We start from the raw sequence: 23,716 nt of genomic DNA on the forward strand, positions 1-23,716 counted from the left end.
CGGGCGCTTTAAGGGGCGTGGGGCGGGACCGGGATGTGAGTGACGGGGGGGCGGGAGCGGCGGCCATGGCGGCGGTGCTGGCGCGGGGCCTGGTGCGGGGCGCGCTGCGAGTGGGGCAGGTGGGCGCGGGGGTGGAGGGACACATCGGGGTGGGAGAAACAGCGGGGTGGGCTGGGAGGACAGGGGCACCGAGCCGGGCTCCCGCCCAGCGCTACGCTCGCCGCTGCTCCCGCCCTCGGGCAAGGTCCGCGGCGGGCGTGAGCGCCGACCCGCGCACCCCCACGGCACGGAACGGGGCCTCGGGTCACCCGTGCGCACCCACCCCCGCTCCGGCCTGCACCCCCGTGGGCACAGCCCCCCATTATCCCCATGTGCGTTACCCCCGTGTGCACCTCGCTGTCAACCCCTGTGCGTCCCCCGGTCGTACCCGGGCAGCGCAGCCCTCAGGACCCCTATACGTATCCCATCGGTCGCCACGTGCACCCCCACCAATCCCCCCATCACACCCTCCATGACCCCCCATGCATTAGTCCAATCACCCCCATGTGCATTCCCCCATCACGCGCCCCACCACCCCCACATGCATCGCCCCCATATCCCAGCGTGCAGCCGCGCATGTATATCCCCCCATGTGTTCCCCTTTCACTCCCAGCCGTGTCCCCCATCACCCCATGTGCGTCCCTCCTTCCATCACTCTCGCATGCACGTCCCCTCCCTGTGCTCCTGCCCGCCCTGGCCGTGGTGTCCCAGTCCCCGCTCGGGGACAGGCCCTAAGCTCTGTGTGCCTTCCCGGCCCAGCGGTGCGTGTCGGCGCCCAGCGGGAGGGATGGGGAGGTGAGCAAGGCACAGCGGGCAGCGGCGGCCGGCGAGGAGGCGGGCGGGCAGCCCACCGTCTTCAGCAAGATCATCGACCGCACCATCCCTGCCACCATCCTCTATGAAGATGACAAGGTAGTGGGGACAAGGTAGCAGGGCATGTGTCCCCACCGGGGGAAGGGGCAGCACCCACGGGTGTGGGGCTCACCCTGCACCCCCTGGCAGTGCCTGGTCTTCCGTGATGTGGCTCCCCAAGCCCCTGTCCACTTCCTGGTGATCCCCAAGCGCCCCATCCCCCAGATCAGCCGTGTGGGTCCCCAAGACACTGAGGTGAGTCTAGGGGAGTCCCTGGGACATTGGCAGTAGGGGTCACTGAGTGCTGACCCTCCTGCTCTCCTCTCCTGCAGCTCCTGGGGCACTTGCTTGTGGTGGCGGCACGCACGGCACAGGCAGAGGGGCTGGCTGACGGCTACCGCCTCGGTGAGTTGGTGTCCCCTGCCGTGCCATGGGGCAGGACCCTCCCTGGTGGTCCTGGGGGCCTGGGCACGCAAGGGGGTGGCCTGATCCCTGTCCCTCTCCTGACAGTGATCAATGACGGGAAGCACGGTGCCCAGTCCGTCTACCACCTGCACCTCCATGTCCTGGGGGGGCGGCAGATGGGCTGGCCCCCTGGCTGACCCCCCACTGCCCACCACGCCCCAATAAAGCATCTCCTTGGTGGTGGCTTCAGTGGCTCCGTGTCCAGGTGGCTTTCTTAGGCATGGGGGTTTCTTAGGGGTGGGGGTGCCTGGCCTGGGCAGAGCTGGCCTCTGGTGTTGCAGCACTGGGGAGTTGCTACCCTGTTTTTTGCAGAGGGTCTGGGCTCCCCACATGCCAACCTGCCCATGCCAGAGATGCTCTGGAGCCCCATGGTTGAAGCAAAAGGAATTTGGGGGAGTGCCCACATGCCACTGGGAAAAGGCCCATCCTGGTGCTGAGCTGGGGGGAGCAGGCTGTGTGCCACAAGGGTGTCCCCAAACTGGGGAACATCCCAGGATTGTCAGCAGCACACCATGGTCAGTGCTACCTGCCCAGACCCACTGCCACCACACAGTGCCTGCACCCCTGAATGCCCTCGCCCTGCCTCAGTGTGCCCCCCAAGCACCACTGTGTTCCTGCCAGAGCTCCACCCTGGGCACTGATGTTTCTCTGCTCTGCAAAAGCAGCTAATTGCATTTAATTGATCTAAAAGCGATGACTGCACATGTACTCACTCCTCCTTACCCTAGAGGGACCTCACTGTGAGCTCCCAGGGGGTTCATAGCCCTGAGCAGAGCGCAGGGCAGAATAGGCTGAGTGGTGGGTGGGCCTGCTGCACCCTCCACGTACACATAGCCCTGTACCCCCCCTGCACCACCTGTGTGTGCACTGCAGTGGAAAACTCACTGCACTGCACACCCCAGGCTCCCCCCACACGCAAAACGCCGCCAGCACTGTACATGCACACATGTTTACACCCCTTGGCCACAGTCTGGTGCCTGCACGTGTCCACATCCACCCGGCGAGGGGAGCGCACGCGGGGGCTCCGCGCATGCGGCCGCCCGCTCCCTGCCGCGTGCCTCCCGCTCCCGCTGCTCCGTGGCCGGGCGCCGGGGCTATATTTAGTGGCGGGGGCCGGTGCTGGCACGGTGCATGGCCCACCTGGCACCACCGCCAGGGCTGGCTGGGCCCCCGCCAGCCGCCGTGCAGGGGACCACAGCCCGCCAGGGAGAATGGTGGCTCTGTTCATCCCCCGGCTCGGTGGCGCTGGCGGCAGGGGCCCCTCGGGAGCTGCGTGGGGCTGCAGCAGAGCCTAGTTCGCTTCCCACACATACACACCCAGAATAGCATGGGGAATGTTTTTGGGGTGTAAATGAACCTTAAAAATGTGGACGGGTAGTGCTTCCTGCCTCCGAGGCTCAGCGCAGGATGGGGTCACACTCTTGGACGAAGAACAACTCTGCCTCAGGGATGGGTACCCCAAATCGGGGCTGGGTATCACTGGAGAGGTGGGGATTCCGAAGAGGGGCCAGAGATCCCCCGTACATTATTCCCCAGGGCTCACCTGGAGCAGCCCTCCAGGGAATGCTGTGCTGGGCTGAGGGCGTGTGCTGGCACGCGAGGTCAGGGGCTGGACGCCTGCCATCGTGTTTCTTCCTGTGCCAGGTTTATTTTGTCAGTCCCCGAGCAGCTGCGGGGCAGGACAGTGGTCACAGCCCCATGGGGCTGAGGGGGGGAGGGCAGAGGGGATGAGGGCCAACGGCTGTTTTGGTTCTTCAGCTGAGGAGGATCACAAATGACGCAAGTTCCCAAAAGAACTGGGGGGCTGCGGGGGATGTGTCAGCCGGCAAGAGGCAGCCAGATGTGCTCCAGCAGCTCCAGGGCTGCTGCCCCACGGTGATGGTGTCAGGTCACAGCCCCACAGAGATGCCCCATTGGCCACCCCGGGATTTGGTCTGCCCCACAGTGAGTGCACCCCCCCAGGCTGGCATCGCTAGGGTTCCTGTCCTGCACTGTACTGTGGTGCTGTTAGTGTCTCTTCAGTGTCCCTCAGGCACCCCCCTGCCTGGCCAGGCTTTTGGCAAGCCCACATGTGTCTGGTAGGGAACCTGGGGATGCTCCTGGGAAGAGCAAGCTGGGACAGGGAGCCCAAGCTGCCATTCCTTCAGTATGAGCTGAAGTACGGGTGCAGCAGGGGCCAGTGCTGGGCCCGCAGCTGAGTGTGGGGGCAGAACCAGCAGTATTCACCCCAGAACCCTCACAGCGACCCCCCAGCCCTCGGGGACATCCTGGCACTCCTCTTCAGCGGCAGCAGGGCTGATGTTGCCCCAGCATGGGGGAGGCACGAGATGAGTTCGGGCCATGCCTCCTGCCTCTCTTGCTCGCTGCAGCTGCACAGCAGATGGGCTCGGAGGAGCCCCTGCCTGGCGTGGGGCCGAGCGCCCGCAGGGAGGAGCCGGTCCCCGGTGGGGGGCCCCCCCAGGGCCGGCCGAGGCCAGAGGGGCCAGGCACATTCCCAGCCAGGAAAAACAGAGGCCCCAGCGCCGAGCCCGCGGTGCCCCGCCGGCGCACACCGCAGAGCGCTGCAATAACAGCCCTCGCCGCCCGCTATCAAAGGGCCCTTCTTCTGCTCGGTCCCCGCAGGGATGGGGCCGGGGGCCCAGCGAGGGCTCGCGGCGAGGGGAGGCAGCTGCTCCACGCCGGCTGCACCCAGCCAGGCGCCGGGCACGTCCGGCCCCGTCACCCTGGGCCAGTTGGGGGTCCCTGGGGCGGGCGGGCTTGTGTGGGGGCTGGGGGTCGCTTGGGTCAAGCCGTGGGCAGCAGCGTGTCCCCAGGAGCCCTGGGCACGTCTCTCCTGCCGCCACAGTGTGGCTGAGCTGGTCCTGCCCAGGCATACCGCTCCCCTGTCCAGGGCACCGGGACAGGCTGGGACGGGGGAGGACATGGATTCCAGGGATGGGGACAGACTGAGCCTCGCAGTGTGACCACGGCCGTGCTCCTGCGCCCCCTACTCCCCTGCACCCCTGTGCCCCACACGCTCCCCGCCCCCCCAACACCCCCTTATCTCTGCATTCTTGCAGCCCGGTGCCCCCGCACCCCCGTCCACCTGCACCGCCGCATGGCATCTCCCCTCATTCCTAACCCCCCTGCGCCCCCGTGACCCCACACCGCTGGCTCCCATCACCCCTGCATTCCCGACCCCTGCACTCCCATCCTCCCGCACCCTCATCCCTCCTCACCCCCATCTCCCTGCACCATCTCCCCGCACCCCCTTGCCCTCCCCCCTCCCCCCCCGCACCCCATTCCCTCACCACGCCTACTTCTCCATGACCACGCCCCCTCTCCAATCCGACCCCGCCCCTTGGCCCCACCCATAGCGCCCCCTCCGTGCTCTCCGCCAATGGGAGGCGCGTACGCAGCCGCCGCGCGCCGTCTCCATGGTGAGACGCGCATTCCAGGCCCCCGCGCACGCGCCATGGAGCCGGCAGCCGGCACCCCCTGGGGGTGCGGCCGGGAGGGGGAGCGGGGGGCACTGAGACCCCTCAGGGTGACCCCCGAGGGGGAGAGCTGGGGGGCACGGCCTGTGGGGCATTAGGGGGGAGCAGGGGGGGATAAGGGAAGAGGGTGGTGGATATGGGGGGCAGAGCCCCGGGCTGAGGACAGGGGGAAGGATGTTGCTGCAGGAGGTCAAGCGGGCAGAAGGGAGCTGTGGAGGGGGAGACCCCTCCGGAGCGCAGACCCAGCAGCAGGCATTGCTTCTGTCCCCCAAATGGAGGGAAATCCCACCTTGTCACTTGTCCCAGTATGGGGGTGACGCTGCAGGGGACCCCGGGTCCCTCGCCTCAGAACCGTGCCCGTGCTGGTGGGGGCTGGGGATGTGGTGGGCAATGCGGGGCTGAAGGATGTGCCCCGCTGCCTTTCCTCAGGGTTTGCTCTCATCTCCAGGGTAGCTCTGACGGGCCATGTGGGTCCCACATGCCCTGGGGAGAGGTCACCGTGCCTGGGCAGGGTCCAGGGTGGTATCCGCCTGCCTGATGTGCCCATGGAGAAGCTTCCATGCCACGAGGAGCCACTGACAGCCACCGCCAAGAGGCTCCAGGAGATGTCGGACATAGCTGAGGTGCCGGAGATGCCCACTGAGCTGCCTGCTGAGGCTCTGCCACCCGTGCCCAGCCCTGAGCCAACCCGAGAGACTGGGAACGATCCCTCTGAGATCAAGCTGCCTCCCTGGCTTGGAAAGTGGGGAACATGTCGCGAGGAGGTGCCAGTGGAGCCCCCCTCCCCACCAAAGCCAGCAGAGCAGCCCAGCCAGCCAGTGACCCGACGGGGCCGCGCGATCCGCACCTGGCTGGGGGAGGTAACTCCATCAGGGAAAATGGCCCTCAACCGGCCCTACCGTATCCCACATGCTGATTCTGTGATGCTCCCCGCTCCTGGGTAGACCGTTCTCTTTAGATAGCCACCCTTGGCTGAGCCTGGACTTCCCAGATGACCTTGAGCCCAGTGGGTAGAAAGGGGATGAAATTCAATAGCACAAAAGGCACGGGAAGGCACGTGGGGAGTGACAGTGAGGCTTTGGGAGGGAAGCTGGGATCTCGCTGCTGGCAGGCAGGAGTTCTGTTTCACAGCTGATCGTAGAGATGTGGGGCAAGCAAGGCTTGGGGGGCACCTGATGGGTCAAACTGTGCCACAATCTGGGGAACCCATGGTTTGTTCAAGTGTCATAAGAGAGCTTGCCCAGTATAGGGGCAGTCCGGGCACCCCTCAGCTTGGGACAGCCATACAAGGTCAGCAGACCTCCACCAGGCAGGAGAGGTCAGCCCTGCCCAAGCTGCAGGTGTCCCTGCTCCAGCATTCCCAGGGAGCTGGCTGGAAGGACTGTGACCCCTTTTTCCAGCTTGTGCCTCTGGGGCTATCAAAAGCCTAAAAGCCAGGAGCAGGCATGGGGGGGCACTGCAGAGTGGGTTCCCGCCCCCTTCCACAGCCCCTACTGTCCTCTAGAAAGTCGTGGACCCCCTGAACTCTGGGCTGGGGCAGGAGCTAGGCGGTGAGGACTCCGCCCACCAGCGTGGCTTCCACGGACTGCCACTCCATCAGTTCCTGTCCTCGCTCACTGACAGCTCCACCACGGACACCTACCGCCTGTCACACAGGGCCCGGCTGCTGCAGCAAGGTGAGGCTGAGCCCCCCTGAGCCGTGTGCCCCCCAGAAAGGCACTGAGGGAATCTCAGCTGGGGGGTTTGATGGCACTTTCCCCTCTGCAGGGTTGCGGAAGGCCACGCTGGCGTCCATGTTCTACGAGAAATACAGGCAAGCCTGCACCCCTGCGTGACACCCATCCTTGGAGCTGTGCCCTGGCAGAGGGGACATGGGGTGGGGGGTACCCCAGGGCTGAGAGGTGTTTGCTCTGACTGCAGTAAGGAGACAGAGGAGGAGATCCGTCCCCGCCCGCAGCCCATGGAGTCTGTCTCCACCACGCACCAGGACTACGCTGCCAGGGGCTTCCAGCCCACAGCTCCACCCATCACTCAGGTACAGGCAGGAGACACCCCCCTCACCCCCAGCTTGTGGCAGCTCCCAGGGAGGCTGCAAGGCTCCTGTGTCCCCCCGAGTGTGCTGTCCCTCCGGCCCACTGTCACTTTGCTTCCACTTGCAGCCCCACAACTACTTGACGGAGCAGCCAACCAGCTTCTGGCTGGAGCAAGCCCGTGGACTACCAGTAAGTCCCCCAGCACCTCACCCTGCCAGCACCCCAGGGGTCTCAGCTGCTGACAGGGACCTCTCCCCTTCTCTCCTCGCCAGGGTGTCACCGCCCTCTTCAGCAGAAACATTCCCTTCAAGAGGAACGCAACCTTCTCCACTCCCATCACTGTGTACCTAGGGCCACCCCACCCCTGTGACCCATTGAGCAGCGAGCCCCAGACCTTCAAGGATTAAAAAGCAAGGGGACACAGGTGGTCCCGGCCTCCTTGCCACCCCAAGGCTGTCTTCAGGCTGGATGTTTGGAGGGGGAGCACAGTGTCCCTGGGATCTCAAATCCCGCAGGGCCATGCAGCAAGTGGGAAGCCCTCCAGGCCCGGTGCAAGTCACTGTTGACACAAAACATGCTGTGGCCCCAAGCCTCCCTCCTTGGGCATGAAGGGAGAGCCTTTGGCACAGCCTCGTCCACTGGGACATGTCCCCTCCCAGCACACGCAGCGGGCGACATGCAGCCGCCGTCCCAGTCCCCAGGCACAGGTGTGTTCCAGTAAGAGGCGGCAGCAGGGCGGCCAGAGCATGAGCTCAGAGGAACGCACTGCAGCCCTCACGCCAAAGCAAACCCCGCTGCGGCAGCCCTGCCTTCCCAGCACCGCCTGAGCCCTCAACAGCCACCGCTGCGGCTGCCCGGCCCCCCGTGCCCGGCCCCCCACCCTACAGCCGCAGACAGAGCCCCGGGATATGATGCTCAGGGATGCTCCAGGCAGCTGACCCCAGGCAGCTGAGTTCGATATTGGGGTGCCCCCAGCCCCTGTCCCTTATTGGCACTCCAGGACAGAGAGAAGCAGAGGTCAGGTAACAGATGGATTTGGGGAAGTTTGTATTTGAACAAAATAGTTGCAGTGAGTCCTATATTTACACCTGGGGGAGGAGGGGGTGGTATTTACATGACCCACTGGGGTTATATACAGGAGAAGAGGAGACTGGGGAGGGGGGGAGCTGCAGCATTGAAGCCTGACCTGGCCAAGGAGTCAGTCTTGGCAGGAATCCCCATTTCCCCCCACCCCAGGGACAGGGTGACATGAGCACAACTTCTGCTGGGGGCCAGGTACTGAAAAGAGACGGCAAAGTGCCCTACGGGGCAGCCAGGCCCCGGACCAGCTCAGAGCCAGCTGAGCCACACAGGAGAGGGCAGGGATGGCAGGACCCCAGAGGGTGGGGGAGATATGAGGGTTGGATCTGGGCCAGTTCCCCCCCTCCAAGGGGCTGTGGGGGAAGGTGGGCTTTGCTGGTGCTGATGGAGGGGGGCAGACGGTGACATGGCCGCTGCCCCACCTTGCCCAAGCCCTGCTGAAGCAGGGGGGCTGCAGAGGTGGTGGTGGATGCAGTGAGGGGGGTGCCGGTGCGTCCTGGGGGTCAAGGCACCGGAAGGCACTGGCAGCCCCACTGAGGCTGGGGGCTCCGCCACTGCCACTGGGCTCAGACGACTTTGGGGTCTGTCCTCTCACCCAGCAGCCAATATGTCCGCATCTTTCCTTTGCCCTGGGAGGGAGAAGAGGGCAGTGAGAACCTCCCTGCCCCTGGCACTGCTCCTTGGGTGTCATCCCCAGCATTGAGGGGAATAAAGGGTCCCAGCCTGAACCCATGCCCTCATCACATGTCCCATACAGCAGAAAGGGCTGGCACCCCCTGGCATCCCTGTGCCCTCACCTTCATCTCCACATCCCCACGCAGCTCCAGATCAAAGCAGCCAAACTCATCCAGGACTTCCTTTGTGGTGGATGAGACGTGGATCTTTAGGGCTGGGTAGCACAGAGGGGAAAAAGAGACTTGGCTGGGTGAGGGAGCCGAACACAACTTGAGATGCTGGACCCCAGCTGCCAGCCCCATGGCTCACCCTGGCCATTGGATTCCATGCGGGATGCAGTGTTCACCGTGTCCCCAAAGAGGCAGTACCGTGGCATCTTCAGACCCACCACACCAGCGCACACAGGACCTGCCAGCACAGGGACGCTTAGGGACACTGCGGGGCAGGCGGATGGCCTGCGGTGCCAGCAGGCACGGGGACTCACCAGTGTGGATGCCGATGCGCAGGTGGAGCTGGTCGTTGGGACGGTGACGGATCTTGAAGGTTTTGACAGCCTCGAGCAGGGCCAGGGCCATGCGGACGATCTCACGGGCGTGCAGCTTCCCATTGCGCACCGGCAGCCCCGAGACCACCATGTAGGCATCCCCAATGGTCTCCACCTGTGGGGTAAGGGGGAGCAGGTAGAACCTGGGCTCCTTGCTGCCTGCCTCACTCTGGGGGACTGTGCTGGCTCACCCACACCCTCACCTTGTAGACATCAAAGTTATCAATGATGGCATCGAAGCAAGTGTAGAGATCGTTCAGCAGCATCACGACCTGAGTGGAGCAAGGGTGTGTGTGAGGCTGGGAGCAGGCATGGCCCCCCAACCCCAGTGATGGCACTGCTAGGGTGTGAGACCCCCACCAGCTCCAGAGAGTGGCTTCCCCCCAAGCCCTGCTCTCACCTGCATGGGAGTACTCTCTGCCGAGAGGGCAGTGAAGCCCACGATGTCACTGAAGTAGATGGTGACGCTGTCAAAAGCCTCAGCCCGTACTGTCTCCCCACGCTTCAGCTGCTCCGCCACGGAGCTGGTGGGACCAGAGGGGATGGTGGTGAGCTCCCACTTCCAACCTGCTGTTCCCCCACATCCTTTGCCCTACAGCAGCATGTAGAGCTGGCAAGGGACTCCACGCTCACACAGCAGTGGGTACATGCTGACCCCATGCTAAATCCCAGACCCACAAGCTCCCTTATCTCCCCCTCTCACTGGGGCAGAATCTGGTAGAGGAGGTTCTCCGCCTTGCGCTTCTCCTCCAGGTAGGCCTGTGTCCGCTCTTCCACCAGCTTCTCCAGGTTGTTGGCGTACTGCTCCATGCGCGACAGCAAGTTGTCCAGGATGCTGGTGCTTCCCTCCCTGCCAGAGTGCAGGCAGTTGGCACTGCCAGAAGAGGTGCCCCCCAACCACCTCCACCCCCATCGCTGTCCCCGCTCCCGCCCTGGGCCACCTTTCCCACTCGCCAACCACCCACTTGTTGAATCTACGGATGAAGATCTTGATTTGGCTGAAGTCGGGGCGCTCGGCTGGCTCCTGCGCCCAGCAGCGCTCCATCAGCACGGCCAGCTCCTCGCTGTGCACCCCAATGTCGATGGAGGGGCGGAAGAACGGTTTCTGGCTGTTACGCACCTTCTGCACGATCTCTGCCAAGGGGGGGATGATGGTGAGCACCAGACCCTCCAAAGCAGGGACAGAACTGCCCCACAGCCACCTCCCACCCTCACCTTTGGGGCTCAGGTCCATGCCCTCAATGTAGAAGGGGCCGTTCCGCAGAGCAACCTCCTGCACGATGATGCCGAAGCTGTAGACATCAGCCTTCTGCATGCCCGGGGTGGGCAGGTGCCCCTTCTGCAGCAGCTCTGGGGCTGTCCACAGCTTCTCTGGTGGGACACAGCCATGAAGCAGTGAGGCAGGGCCACCCCATCCCTGTGGTCCCCGCAAGCAGGCACTCACTGGCATAGAGCGCGTGGGTGTCCTCATTGTCGCTGGGTGAGCGGAAGCTGGCCAGTCCATAGTCGGTGATCTTCAGCACGAAGCGACTGTCCACCACACAGTTGGATGATTTGAGGCTGCCGTGGTGGCCGATGATGCTGTTGTGCAGGAAGGCCATTCCCTGGGACAGATGGACACAGTGAAGTTGGTATCCCTCATGCACCTCCCCCAGCCCCTTGTGCCCCTCCCTTGGGTACCTTGACAATGTCATTGATGAGGGAGTAGCGAAACATCCAGTCCAGGTTGATGCTCTCGTTCTCCAGGACGTCCTGGGGTAGCACAATGAGTGGATCCCACCCAGCACCCAGGGCAGCAGTCTCACCAAGCACCCAGCTGCAGTGGGGTCTGCAGCATTCGCCCCCTCCCCTCCACCAGCCTCTGACACCTGCTTGGGCAGCTCGGCTGTGAGCCTTGTAGGGCTAAGGGCCACCAGTATCCACAGCCCTGTCCTCAGTGCCCGGCCCAGCCAGGTCACAACGAGTGTCTAAGTGTCGCCCCTGGTATCCCTAAGCCCCTCTACCTGCAGGCTGCCCCGTGGGCAGTACTCGGTGATGATGCAGATGTTTGGGGGGTCGATGCACGCCCCAATGAAGCGAGTCAGGTGGTTGAACTGGATGTCGCGCATCTGCAGGTGGAAGTGGAGCCAAGTGGGTCTCGAGGTTAGAGGAGATGGGCTGCTGCTCCCACCAGCCTCCCCCAGTCCCAGGAACAGTCCCTGCACCCCCGAGCAGGTTGCCCACTCCAGCAGAGACCCCAAACCTACGTGTTTTAGCTCGAAGAGCACCTGCCGTGTCAACTCGATGCGCTTCTTATTGATGTGTTTAATGGCCACTACATTGCCCTGGGATGTTTGAGAAGGAAGAGAGGTCAGCGCCCGCTGAGTGGATTTGCAGAGGCAAGGAAGGTGCCAGCATGCTGTGGGATGGGGGTGCAGCCAAGGGCAAGCACACCAACAGAGCTGGGGCATTTCAGGGGGAGGAGTCCCCACCTGCTGCACTGACCTTGAAGTGGCCGGTGTTGGCGAAGATCTGGTACTTGCCATGGGTAGTCATCAGGGAGCCATAGCTGGAGCCACGCTGTGTGAAGGAGGGGATCAGGGAGGGGAACCCTGGGCTGGCAAGGTAGCAGACACCGACACAGCAGGGCAGGAACACTCAAGGGTGTGCAGGGGATGGTGCAGGATGGGCTCTAAAGGGTCAGGGCAAGCTCTGCATGCTCTGTAGGGAGGGTGAAGACTGAATGGAGGGTGCACTGAAGGGGTGTAGGGATAAGGTGTGTCTGTGAGGGGATGGAGAGCAACACAGGAGCTTGATGAGGTATGGTTCTCTGTAGGGGATTCAGGGCTGTGTAGAGGATGGAACTACAGTGGCTCTGCAGGGGATAGAGGGTCATGCCAGGGATGGATGGAGTGCATCTCTACTAGGGAATGGAGAGTTATGTAAGGATGAAGGGCTGTGTAGAGGATGAGTGCAGTGGGGCTCTGGCTCTGTAGGGAACAGAGGGCCATGTAGGGAATCAACAGGGAGGGGTGTCATGCAGAGAGGGACAGCAGCACAAGGGCAGGGTTGTGCCCCAGAGCTGGCACCTCTCACCAGGGACAAGGTGAGCCGGCTGCCTGCTGCCTTGTGGTACCGCTCGGGACTTCCAAACTGCAGCTCATCCCAGCGGATCCTCCAGAGCATGCTGGCAAGCTCCTTCTCCAGCATCAGCTTCCTGGGGGACACATGGGTGTTAGGTCCCCCTGCCCTGCCCCCCCCCACCCCCGGCAGACTGAGAGGTGCCTGGTGCCCAGGCAGAGGCTCCCCCAGCCCCAGCTGACCTGAAGATGAGGAAGCTGGAGATGCCAAACATGACAAAGGTGAGGCCAGTGCCCAAAGCCACGATGGCCAGCATCGAGAGGGGGGCTGCAAACAGGAAGGGATGTCAGGGTGGTCCAACTGGCCATGATGGCCAGACTGGTACGCAGCCATAAGGAAGGGCGCTGGGGCCCAAGGGATGTGGGGACCCAGGACACCCACTTTTATCGCAGGAGGGGTCATCGACATCAAAGACACAGGGAGGGTTGTCCAAGGGGGGAGCCCCCTTCACCCAGGGGATGGGTCGCCCCAGCCAGTGAATTTGCTTCTCCACACCCGAGTAGTGTCCCACCACCTAAAGCAGAGAGAGATGAGGCCCCCCCAGACCCCAGCATCCCATCCCTGCCCTAGCCGGGGGAAAACTGGTGCTGCCCCCCACCTCATACTTCCCGGTCTTGGGGTTGCTCATGGCCCATAGGTTAAAGTCAGTGTCCCGGTCATTGTTGCTGTCCATGCTCACAAGCCCCGTCACCCCTGTGGGAGAAGCAAAACCCAGATAGGACAGGGACTGGGTTCCACCACCCCCACAGCACTCACAGCCCAGCTGCCCCTGTCCCAGTGTTACCCTGGAACTTGCGGTCCCGCATCTTCTCGATGATGTGGGTGGCGTTTTTCTTGGAGCCTCCCTCACGCAGGGTCTCGTTCAGCACCATGGCGTACAGCAGCATCCCATCATAGAAACATCCCGCCACCAGGTTCATCTGTGGGGGGAACCTGAGCACACTCACAGCCATGCACACAGGAGCATCCTGGCCCTGGGACCTCCACACCAGGACCATGCACCCACCCATGGCCCCATAACCCCACACTGGGACCACCATTCACCTTGCAGGGATGGCAGTGCCCATGGCTGTTCCCACCAGGGATGCCCCCCCCAGCATTGCCTGTGGCCATGTTCCACCCTCTGCATTCTGGAGAGGTACCTCAGACCCATGTGGAAGGTCCCCACCACCCCAAGCAGACTCACTCACCAGAGAGTAGTTGAGCTGCACCCCAAATTTCTGCTTAGCTCGCAGGATGAGCTGGGTTTGGAAATGCTGGTACTCAGGGTTTTGGGGCTCATAGTAGGTAATCACCAGCACCATCTGCAACCAAGCACAACACCCTGGTTCACACACCGGGGCCAGGCTGAGGAGTTCCCTGTCCCCAGGCAGTGTGCACATCTCACCTGGAAAGCCTCGCGCAGCCCTGAATCCTGGCCCGGGCTCTGTTGCCAGGGCTTGAAGGGGTCACGGGCAGAGTCACCCCGCAGGCTCTCCCCGAAGACATCCAAGTAGAAGAAGACATAGTCGCCGTTGGTGAGGTTTTCCTGCTGTGCCAGCTGCATGATCTGCCTCAGCATCTCCGGCGGCCCGCAGAGATACACCACTGCCGGAGAAAGGAGGGGGGATCAGGGGGACAGTAATACCCCACTGCACCCTGGGGCACACAGCCACCAACGGGGTGGGATGCTTTCCTTTGGGGGGATGGGGCAGAGCAGCCCCGAGGGCACTTGGTGCCTGCAGGGTGGGTGAGTGGGGGGGGTGGAGCAGGCAGATGGGGCAGTGCTTGGCTCACCCCCTTCTTGTGCCCCACAGACAGCCCCACCGCCCTTGCTGGCACTGACCCACTCTTGCCCCATCAGTCACCTTGGGCTGAGGGTGGAAAGGAGAACAGGGGAAAACTTGCTCCAAAACATGAGGGGGCTGCCCCAGGCAAAGACGTCACACACCCTGCTCCAGCAAAAGCCAGACAGGAGATGCCTCCCCCCTGCATCAGTGTCCTGGCTGCTTCACGCCAGCCCCAGCCAGGGGACCAGGGGGGCTGGGAGAGGTGGTGGGGCCGTGCGCCCAGAGGCCCCTGGGGAGCCCGGGCTGTGGAATGGGACAAACCCATGTTTGGGTTCGCGGCTGGCCGGCAGTGTGGCAGGAATGCGCAGGTTCCCAGATTCCAGCACCTTCTGCGGCCACTGGCGCTAATTGGAAACAGAGCATTGCATCTCGCTGGTGTGACCCACGCGGCAAGGGGGTGCCCGGGCCCCGTCGGGCCGCCCTGTAAACCCCCAGCCTCTGCTGAGGGCTCAGCCAGTCCCCATGGGATGCCCACCCAGGTGCTGTGTGGGGGCGGCATGGGGCTGGCACAGGGCACCACAGGCAGCGAGGACGGGCGCCTGAGAGTGTCCAAAACCCCCCCAAGCAGGGGCCCTCTATGCCCTTGCTGAGGATCCTGACATTGCCTCCTCCCTCCCCCCGGAAAACCGGGGCCCCGCTCCAGCCAGCCTGGCTGGGAACCCGGGATTGAGCAACAGAGGAGGCGGCGGCGGCGGGTGCCGGAGGAATGTCACGCTTGGGCGCTGGCCCCGGCGCACAGCCTTTCTGCAAGGGGCCCAGCGCCCCGGCTGGACCCGGGTAACGGGGGGGGCTGGGGACAGCAAAGAAGCCCCGTTCCAATGGGATAGGGTCTCTGCTGCTGGACGGCACCTAGCCATGCAGGCACCCAGCCATGGGGGCAGCAGGGCTGACAGGGGCTGACAGGGTCACCCACGGCAGCAGTGAGGCAGCCCGTGAGTGGGAGAAGAAACCCAGCACAGCCACCTTGGGCACAGAGAATCCACAGCAATGTGGGGAGCTGCTCCTGGGCATGGGGAAGAGGGAAATTGCAGCAGCATGAGCTGTGTGTGAGCAAAAGCCTGTTCCAGAGTTTGAAATGGTTCCCTCTGAATGCTGCAATACTTCAAATAAACCGTCTCGGCTTCCCCACTTCGCTAGTCCTGAACCCAGAAATGTGCTGTCCCCAAATTTCTCATGCAGGATGGGCAGCTCAGCACCTCCCTGGCATGCAGACCCTGAGGGTCCCCCACTAAGGACACAGCATGGGACCCTCCCCATCCCATTGCAGGCGCCAGGAAAAGGCAGCCACACGGGCTGGTGAGCCACAACAGCTGGTGGTAGATAGTGGGACGCTGCAGGCAGCCAGCCCCCGCGGCGGCAGCGAAAGCCTGCCTGGTCAAAGGCCACCAAGCAAGGGGATAGATGACGCCTGAACGGCTCCCCAGGGACAGTTTGCAGGAGCCATGCAGAAGGAAAGGGTCAATGCTTGAGGCTCTCCCTGACCTGGGCAGCTGCCTCCAGCTGGCAGCCTCCTGCATGGCCAGCGGCACCCCAGTGGGCGCATACAGCCCCCCAAGGGCAAATGGCCAAAGCCAGCCTTAGTTTCACAGAGGACAAGAGGAACAGGGTCCTACAAAGCTGGGGCGCATCCAGCCCCCTGGCAATTATTTAGGGGTGTCTGTGGTGTGAAAGGCAGAGTGTCAGGCCCTGGGAGAGGGGTAGGACCACGAGCTTGCAGGTGAGGCAGCAGGATGCTGCTTGACCCCTACATGATAGAAGATAACCCTAAATTGAGGGTGAATCCCAGTTTCAGACTGGGATTCCAGTTTGAAGCAGCTCCACCAGCACAGGGCACTGCAGAGCAGAGACCCTCGTCCTGGCCAGGCGGCCGTCGCATGCCCAGGGGGACTGCAGAGGTGAGGACCAAACGCACTCCCCTCCAGCACCCAGCCATCTCCCCAGGCAGGGGACCTGGGCTTTTTGCAGGCAGATGCTCTGCTAATTCCCTCAACCACAGCTCTAATTATATCAGCGCTTTTGCAAATGGCACAAGAGACGTGGGCCCCTGCACGTCGCCCAGGCCCGGGTGACACGGGCAATTGGAAGTGCGACGTGCCCACAACCCCTCCTGCTCCTTCATTAGACCTGCAAATGTCGAGGATCAGCAGCGCTGGGGACACACGGTGGGGCAAGGAAGTGGCTTTCCTCGGGAGAGGTTTACCAAACTCCTGCCCACCACCTGGGAGAAGGAAGGTGACGCCAAGAGGGATGATATGGTGTCATTGCAGGGCATGGATATGGATACGAGTACAACTGAAGACCCTGTTTTCCCACTCTATGCCACACCATGCTGGGGTCAGGACCCCTGGGACAGCCTTGCAGGTTCCCTCTCCTGCCCCATACACCTACATCAGCTTCGCAGCCCTGGGCACCCACCTCTGTGGGGCCAAGTACTCAGCCCCACACTCTGGCCCCATCTCTGGGATGTGGCCAGAGGGGCCCAGACCCTCTCCACATCCCTGCCCATAACAGGGGAGTTGGAACTAAATGATCTTTAAGGTCCCTTCCAACCCAAGCCTTTCTGTGATTCTGTGAAAATATGATGCCAGCTCAGAGGGCCCTCAGGTCTCTGCCCACACCCAGTGTCCTCCTCCAGCAGCCAGGCCCCCCTGTCTGCACCAGGAGGGATCGATTCCCACTGTGGTGATTTACAGCACCAAGCCGGAAACATTGACAGGAATTGCTAATTCCAGCCTTTTTCCCTGTGCAGTTCTTTGCCCCCATCCCATGAGAAGCTCCACACTCCTTGGCTGATGCTGGCACACACAGGGAGCTTCCATCCCAGAGGAGCAGCCACAGGCTACTCAGCTCCTGCAGCCCACCACAGCGTGCTCACTCCATGGACTCAGCCTCACCAACCTCAGTCCTGAGGGGAACCCAGTCCAGCACTCCAAAGCGCCACACACACCCCCCTAGCCTGGTCCCGCACAGCCTCAGACACGTCTCCCACTGGCCCATCTGGCTCCACTTATCCTGGCTGGATGTCCTTCTTAATGACACAGCATCTCAGAATCCATTAAGGAGCACTGTGGAGTGGCTGACTCCCCGGGATCGATACACCCCGCTCATCAATAATGAAAGAGCATCAGGCCGCCCTTGCTCTCCAGCTGCCTCCGTCAGCCCCTCCATTTCCTCCCGCTCCCAATATAGCTGCTCTCTTGGGGCACTCAAAAGGCACCAAATTGATTTATCCCTCCATCAGCAGGGTGGGGCCATCCCAGCCCCATGCCGGGGCACTGCAGGGACAGGCACAGCCCAGGTGCCAGTCTGGGGGGCTCTGCCCGAGCACGGCACCACCTCGGCATGTTGGCACCATCTGGGCACGTAACCTCAGCCGATGATGTCCTTCAGACGGCCACGTCCATTCCCTCACCTTCAGCCTCTGAGGAGGTGCCTGGGTCCCGCCTGCCCTCAGGGACACCCGGTCCTGCCAACACAGAGGGTAGGTGGCCCCACAGGGTGCCTTTCACAGCATGTGTCCCATCAAGGTGAGAGTGGCTCTCCCTGACAAAGGTTGACCAAGCTGGGGGGCAGGGAGGGAGACACTGTGCCTCCTCCCTGTGCCACATCCTGGTCTCTCCACTGGCACAGAGTTTGGCCCTGGAGGGGCTCAGGTTGTGCCTTCTCCTCTGTGAAGCCACTTTCCTGTACAGGTCCTGCTGCTCCTCCAAACCAACTATGACGAAATGTGCTCACTCTTCATTTTGACCTACATACAATCCACTTTGCCCACTCCTCCCTGTGCCCTACACAGGTCCCACTGTGCCCTCAGCCCATCCTCATGCCCCACATGGGTTTCACTGTGCTCCCAGCCCCTCCCTGTGCTCCACAGGAATCCCACTGCCCCTTTGGCCCCTTGCCATGCCCCACCATGGGTCTCACTCTGCCCATCGCTTCCTGCACCCCACATGGGTCCCACCGAGTACTTGGCTCCTTGTTGTGCCCCACATGGGTCCCATTTTGTCCTTGGCCCCTCACTGCATGCCTCACAGGTCCCACTGTTTCCTCAGAGCCTCATGGTGTCCCACAAAGGTGCCACTGTCTCCTTGGACTGTTGCTGCACCCCACATAATCCCACTGTGTCCCCATTCACTTGCTGTGCCCCACACGGATCTCAATAGCCCTCTAATCCTTTTGGTGTGCTCTAGATGGGTCCCACCACTGCCCTGACCCCTTGCTGTGCCCCACACGGATCCCGCTGTGTTCCCAGTCCCTTGTTGTGCCCTACAGCAGTCAGTCCCACTGCATCTCTGTCCCTCTCTGTGCCCCAGACGGGTCCTACTGCTCCTTTAACGCCGACATGTTGCCCACAGCACCCTAGTCCCCTACGGCACCCCAGATGGGCCCCACGGCACCACCACCCCTTTGCTGTACCCTCTGTTTGCTGCACAGCCCATCCTTCCCCCTAATGTGCCCAGACGGGTACAACTGCACCTCCGTGCCCCACACGGATCCCACTGCACCCTCAGCCCCTGGCTGTGCCCCACGGAGGATTTTTCCTCCCCTCTCTGAGCACTGCGCAGATCCCCCACAGGGAGCCCTCTCCACTCTCCCGTCCCTGTCCCACCCCACCCCCGGTCCCCGAGCGCTCAGCCCTGTCCCGCGCGGGGTCGTCGTGTCCCTCCACCCCCACCCCAAGCCGCGCTGCCCCACGCACCGCGCCCGTTGGCTTTGATGAAGTGGACGGCGGTGTCGGGGCCGCCCTCGTCGGGGGAGTAGATGTGAACGGTGACGGTGAGGTTGTTGCCATCCTGCAGCTCCTGGTAGACCCCCTCGACGGTGAAGTAGTAGGGTCGGTCGTCGGTCTTGCGGTCCACGTAGAGGAGCACGGCGCGGGCGCTCCAGTTGAAGTGCGCATGTAGGTGGGAGACGAAGGCGCCCAGCTTGGGGGCTGAGGGCCCGGTGCGCACCGTCGTGCTGTAATGCTCTCGCTTGCGGCTGAAGCCCGCGGCCACCGCCCCGCCGGTGATGAGCGGCAGCCGCCAGTGCGAGGCGAATCGCCCCACGGACGCGGCGGGGTACACGCAGCCCGGCCCGAACAGCACGTCGGGGTCGTGGTAGAGCTTCAGGTCCACGGCGTTGAGCGGTGCCACGTACTCGGAGCAGGCGCCCTCCAGCTCCGAGCTCATGAACTCGACGCGCACGGAGAAGGGCCGCGGCAGCAGCGGCGGCTCGCCCCGCTCCAGCGCTTCCAGCGCCAGGCTCAGCGCGGGACCCACGCGCGGCCAAGCCCACGCGTAGCTCACGTTGCGCTCCGGCAGCACCACCGCCACCGTCAAGTTGGCGGACGTCCCGTCGGGGGTCGCCGGTCGCCGCCCCCCGCTCGCCGGTCCCGGCAGCGGCAGCAGCAGCAGCAGCAGCAGCGCCGGCAGCGGCAGCGGCAGCGGCGGAGCCATGGGCCGCGCTGGCTCCTCCGCCCCGGCCGCCGCCCGCCGCTCAGGAGCCCCCGCCGCGCCCCCGCCCCGCCGACCGACACCGACCGCCCTCCCCCGGGGGGGCGGTGCCGCCGGTCCCCGCCCGGCCCCGGACGGCACGGGGATGGGCGGCACCGCGGCGGGGCGGGGGGCGGTGTCCCCGGAGGGGGGGCCGCGGGGAGGGGCGAGTGGAGAGGGGGCACTGATTGGGACTGGGGGGGGAGGGGGGGTGGAGGTGGACGGGTGCTCGCAGTCTGGCTTCCAGGTTCCAGGGAAGAGCTATGGGGTCCCAGCGCGGGGTTAGGGAGCGGGGTTCCCAGGTCCAGCGGCCCCCAATTGGGCAGGGATTGAGGAGGGGGTGCGTGGCTTCTACGAGGCCAGGCAGAGGAAGTGGGTAGGGGGGATCGGAGTTCGGGGTTCGAGATGCCTCGAGTCGGTGGGGAATGAGGGAGGTGTGCTTTGGTTCCGATGGGGCGCAGTGAGGGGGAATCGGAGAACACTGGTTTGGAGCAGGGGGCTGGGGTGCTCGGCTTCTGGGTGGAGGGGTTGGGGAGGGGCTCAGGGGTCCCCAGTGGGGGGCTAGGAAGGGGAGTCCCCATATCCAGTGGGCTTCCGGTGGGCAAGGATTGAGGAGGGGGGGGGTGCCATCTAGGGGGTCCAGGAAGGGGGTTGGTGAGGGACTACTAGGATTTGGAATGTCCCCAGTGGGTGGGGGACTGCGAGTGAGGTACCTGGGTTCAGGGAGCAGGTATAATCCAGGTTCTAGGGGGCCCCACAGCCTGGGGAGGGGATGTCCCATGCTGGGGATCCCCAAGGGTTATGGAAGGCAATGGGGTGCAGGGGATGTGGGTGATGGGGCATTGGCAAAGGGGTGCCCTGGGGAGGGGTGTCTCCACTGCAGGGGGTACACGGGTGTGGGGTGCAGCCAGCTGAAAAGGGAGGGGATATCCTGGGTGTGGGTGTCCCCACAATGGATTTTTGGGACATCTTGGGCTATGGGGTACAAGGGGAGTCAGGCTCTGGGGAGAAGTTGCCCGGGACCTGGTCGCTTCCCTTGTTGGACATCCCTGTTTGTGGATATCTGCTCTGGGGGGTAGGGGAGGCGGTTGGAGAGCTACCCGGGGATTTGGGATGCAGGGGGGCAACTGGGGAATTGGACCCGGAGAACCGGGGTGCCCTAGGGTTCCAAACATCCTTGGCAGCCAGGAGGTCCCCCTAGTACTGGAGGGTGCAAGTGGGGACCTCTGTCACAGCGACCTGGTGTGCTGCTGCCCATCGACACATGGCCTGGTGGGGCAGGGGCAGCTGAGGCCAGGGGGTGGCAGGGAACTGGGGCAGTGGGCACGTCACCACTGCGGGTTTTAAGGCTCCAACCCCCGCGCTATGGGACACCACACCTGTGGGGTAGGAAGGTGGGCGTCTGCGAGGGGAGCACAGGGGAGTGCTCTGGAGTCAAGGGTGGCTGTGGGGCAGGGAGTCCCGTGCGAGCCCCTAGGGCACCATGGGGCTGGGATAACTCGGGCAAAGCGGGGTTGCCCGTCCTTCCGGGAATTTGGGAAGGATCTAAGGAGGTGCCATGGGCTGCCGTGGGGCGCCCCCCCCGCCTGGGGGGACACAGAGGTGCCGTGCGTTTGTTTGCAGGGGCGCCTCGGTAGAGCAAGGGGGGCTCGGCGGGGGCAGCATGCCTGCGGTGCATTCCTCGCATTCCCAGCCTGCTGCCTGCTCCCATCGGGCGGGGGTGGGGGGCGATATAGGCTGGAGGGAATTGTGGGTGTGTGTTGCCATCCACTGCCCCATGGCTCAGGGCTATGTGGGGCGGCATGCTTGTGTGGGAGCGCAGGGGGAGCGCAGTGTCTTCACGGGGGCCCCGCAGGCGTTTGCGGGTGTCACTGGCCCTGCAAAGTCCCGCGGGGCTTAGGCGCGTGAGGGATGCTGCGCTGAGCGGCGGGGCAGGGGGTCGCTGTCCTCTCCCGGGATTTGGGGCAGGCCACCGGAGAAAAGCAGCGCCAAGGCACGGCACCCCGTGATGCCCCGGTACGGGTCCCTGTGCCACTAGGCTTGCCGGGAATCACAGCCCCTCTCACTGTCCCCGCCTGTGCCGCTGCGGGTGTCCCCACCGTGAGTGACACGTCCTTCCCGTCGCGGGGTCACGGAGCTCGGCTCACACAGCCCTGCACAACCCAAGTCGGGGGGATTGGGTTGCCGGCTATAAATACCCCGGGCCAGCGTAGCACGGAGCCAAAGGACGGTGAAATCCGACTGACAGCAAAGATAACCGAAAGGAGAAGCTGGAAGGGTCTGGAAGAGCTTCCCTGTGGAGTGTGAGGCTGGGCATGATGGGGTGATGATGGTCCCGCCGGAGACCACAACCTCTGTGAAATCAGCCCTGCTCATGGGGCTCTGATCGTAGCAGATTCTGTGCCCCCAGCCCTGTGGCTCGTGTCCTGAGCCACGGTGGCATCTCCGAGTCTCCGGTGGCACAGGCCCAGGAGCAAAGAGGGGACAGAGGGACTGGCAGCAGCCTGGGGGGGAAAAGTCTTCGCGCCGTCCTCTCCTTGGGCGCAGCGGTCAGGGAGCAAGCACGGGGAGGTGGTGGTGCTCCCGCAGGACCTGCCACGGGCGGGACGCAGCCAGCGGAGGAACGACTCTGGGAAATTGGAAACAAAAATAGAGATATGTGGAAGAAAAGCAAAGGGGGTGGAGGGAGAGTGGGAGAAGTTGGGGGGGACTCGCTGCGGGGGGGATGGGGTGCGTGGGGTGCCCTTGGCGGGGGTTGTGGGTGCGGGGGCACTCGGTGTGTGCGTGTGCAAGCCAGCAGAGGGGGCCCGGGCACCGCCTCGGTACCGCACACACCGTGCACCGCACACACGCCATGCACCCCGCACAAACCCTGCACCACCCACACACCGCACACACCGTACACCCACCACACATACACTGTGCACACAGTGTGCACCGCACACACCCCACACCCCCCATACACACACTGCACACCCCCCCCATACACACACTGCACACACACCGTGCACTGCACACACCCCCCATAGACACACTGCACACACACCGTGCACTGTACACCCCCCCCATACACACACTGCACACACACCGTGCACTGTACACCCCCCCCATACACACACTGCACACACACCGTGCACTGTACACCCCCCCATACACACACTGCACACACCCCCCATACACACACTGCACACCCCCCATACACACACTGCACACCCCCCCCATACACACACTGCACACACACCGTGCACTGCACACACCCCCCATAGACACACTGCACACACACCGTGCACTGTACACCCCCCCCATACACACACTGCACACACACCGTGCACTGTACACCCCCCCCATACACACACTGCACACACACCGTGCACTGTACACCCCCCCCATACACACACTGCACACACACCGTGCACTGTACACCCCCCCATACACACACTGCACACACCCCCCATACACACACTGCACACCCCCCATACACACACTGCACACCCCCCCCATACACACACTACACACACACCGTGCACTGCACACCCCCCCCATACACACACTGCACACCCCCCATACACACACTGCACACACACCGTGCACTGTACACCCCCCCATACACATACTGCACACACCCCCCATACACACACTGCATACACACCACCATACACACATTGTACACCACACACCTGTACACCCCGCAGCACCAGCTACAACCCGCCCGGCTGTGCCCACTCCCACTTGTACACTCAGACAGCCAGAGGGTTCAGGGGGTGGCTGCCCCAGTTCTCGTCAGAGCAGGGCGTCCCCTCACAAGTGCCCACAGGGGGAGAGGAGCTGAGGTGGGGATGGGGTCTCACTGGGCCCACTACCCTCGCTGTCCCTTCAGCCTGCTCCCTGTGGGATGTAGGGCTGGGGCTCACCACGCTTTAGGGTTTCTCTAACTCCATTGCACCTTCCCTGTCCCACAATTTCATGCTGCGTTTTAGGGGCATCCCACACCTTGGAGCTGACAAGGCTTCCTTGCATAGGGCTGTGCCCAGCACCCTGGTCCTGGTGATCTGTAGTGGTCCATGGCAGTCTGTGCTGGTCCGTGGAAGTTCATGGTAGTCTCCGATGGTCTGGAACAGTCCACAGAGGTTCA

General features: G+C 63.5%; 3 protein-coding genes across 3 annotated transcripts; 2 read left to right on the forward strand and 1 right to left on the reverse strand.

Annotated features, from left to right (window-relative positions):
* Window positions 1-60: 60 nt before the first annotated feature.
* HINT2 (histidine triad nucleotide binding protein 2) lies at window positions 61-1,548 on the forward strand. The gene is made up of 5 exons (XM_032676635.1): window positions 61-119; window positions 799-951; window positions 1,042-1,146; window positions 1,224-1,296; window positions 1,402-1,548. Exons 1-5 carry the CDS (start codon window positions 66-68, stop codon window positions 1,491-1,493), a joined length of 477 nt encoding a protein of 158 aa, XP_032532526.1. The 5' UTR covers window positions 61-65; the 3' UTR covers window positions 1,494-1,548.
* A 3,176-nt stretch (window positions 1,549-4,724) lies between these two features.
* On the forward strand, window positions 4,725-7,316 carry SPAG8 (sperm associated antigen 8). Its single transcript, XM_032676317.1, has 7 exons — window positions 4,725-4,839; window positions 5,281-5,692; window positions 6,337-6,508; window positions 6,600-6,645; window positions 6,753-6,867; window positions 6,992-7,054; window positions 7,138-7,316. Exons 1-7 carry the CDS (start codon window positions 4,736-4,738, stop codon window positions 7,270-7,272), a joined length of 1,047 nt encoding a protein of 348 aa, XP_032532208.1. The 5' UTR covers window positions 4,725-4,735; the 3' UTR covers window positions 7,273-7,316.
* Window positions 7,317-7,895: 579 nt separating this feature from the next.
* On the reverse strand, window positions 7,896-19,548 carry NPR2 (natriuretic peptide receptor 2). Its single transcript, XM_032676316.1, has 22 exons — window positions 18,810-19,548; window positions 13,672-13,871; window positions 13,475-13,588; window positions 13,069-13,204; window positions 12,883-12,977; window positions 12,666-12,798; window positions 12,467-12,551; window positions 12,240-12,360; window positions 11,649-11,723; window positions 11,411-11,488; window positions 11,168-11,272; window positions 10,845-10,916; window positions 10,609-10,768; window positions 10,380-10,535; window positions 10,130-10,298; window positions 9,868-10,014; window positions 9,565-9,688; window positions 9,368-9,436; window positions 9,105-9,279; window positions 8,930-9,028; window positions 8,743-8,834; window positions 7,896-8,574 (listed from the first exon to the last, which is right to left on the reverse strand). Exons 1-22 carry the CDS (start codon window positions 19,546-19,548, stop codon window positions 8,512-8,514), a joined length of 3,207 nt encoding a protein of 1,068 aa, XP_032532207.1. The 3' UTR covers window positions 7,896-8,511.
* Between the last annotated feature and the right edge of the window lie 4,168 nt (window positions 19,549-23,716).

Source organism: Chiroxiphia lanceolata, chromosome Z (assembly GCF_009829145.1).
Source record: "Chiroxiphia lanceolata isolate bChiLan1 chromosome Z, bChiLan1.pri, whole genome shotgun sequence".
Lineage (NCBI taxonomy): Eukaryota > Metazoa > Chordata > Aves > Passeriformes > Pipridae > Chiroxiphia > Chiroxiphia lanceolata.

What these genes read in the sequence shown, in the direction of transcription:
- SPAG8 (XM_032676317.1), top strand. Translation starts at nt 4,736, where the DNA reads ATGGGAGGCGCGTACGCAGCCGCCGCGCGCCGTCTCCATGGTGAGACG. An exon ending in GCAGCCGGCACCCCCTGGGG is followed by an intron (nt 4,840 to 5,280) that starts GTGCGGCCGGGA and finishes TCTCATCTCCAG; the next exon opens with GGTAGCTCTGACGGGCCATG. An exon ending in ATGTTCTACGAGAAATACAG is followed by an intron (nt 6,646 to 6,752) that starts GCAAGCCTGCAC and finishes CTCTGACTGCAG; the next exon opens with TAAGGAGACAGAGGAGGAGA.
- NPR2 (XM_032676316.1), bottom strand. Translation starts at nt 19,548, where the DNA reads ATGGCTCCGCCGCTGCCGCTGCCGCTGCCGGCGCTGCTGCTGCTGCTG. An exon ending in GGCTGCGCGAGGCTTTCCAG is followed by an intron (nt 13,589 to 13,671) that starts GTGAGATGTGCA and finishes GCTTGGTTGCAG; the next exon opens with ATGGTGCTGGTGATTACCTA. An exon ending in ATAACTTTGATGTCTACAAG is followed by an intron (nt 9,280 to 9,367) that starts GTGAGGGTGTGG and finishes CTTACCCCACAG; the next exon opens with GTGGAGACCATTGGGGATGC.
- HINT2 (XM_032676635.1), top strand. Translation starts at nt 66, where the DNA reads ATGGCGGCGGTGCTGGCGCGGGGCCTGGTGCGGGGCGCGCTGCGAGTG. An exon ending in TCCTCTATGAAGATGACAAG is followed by an intron (nt 952 to 1,041) that starts GTAGTGGGGACA and finishes ACCCCCTGGCAG; the next exon opens with TGCCTGGTCTTCCGTGATGT. An exon ending in TGGGTCCCCAAGACACTGAG is followed by an intron (nt 1,147 to 1,223) that starts GTGAGTCTAGGG and finishes CCTCTCCTGCAG; the next exon opens with CTCCTGGGGCACTTGCTTGT.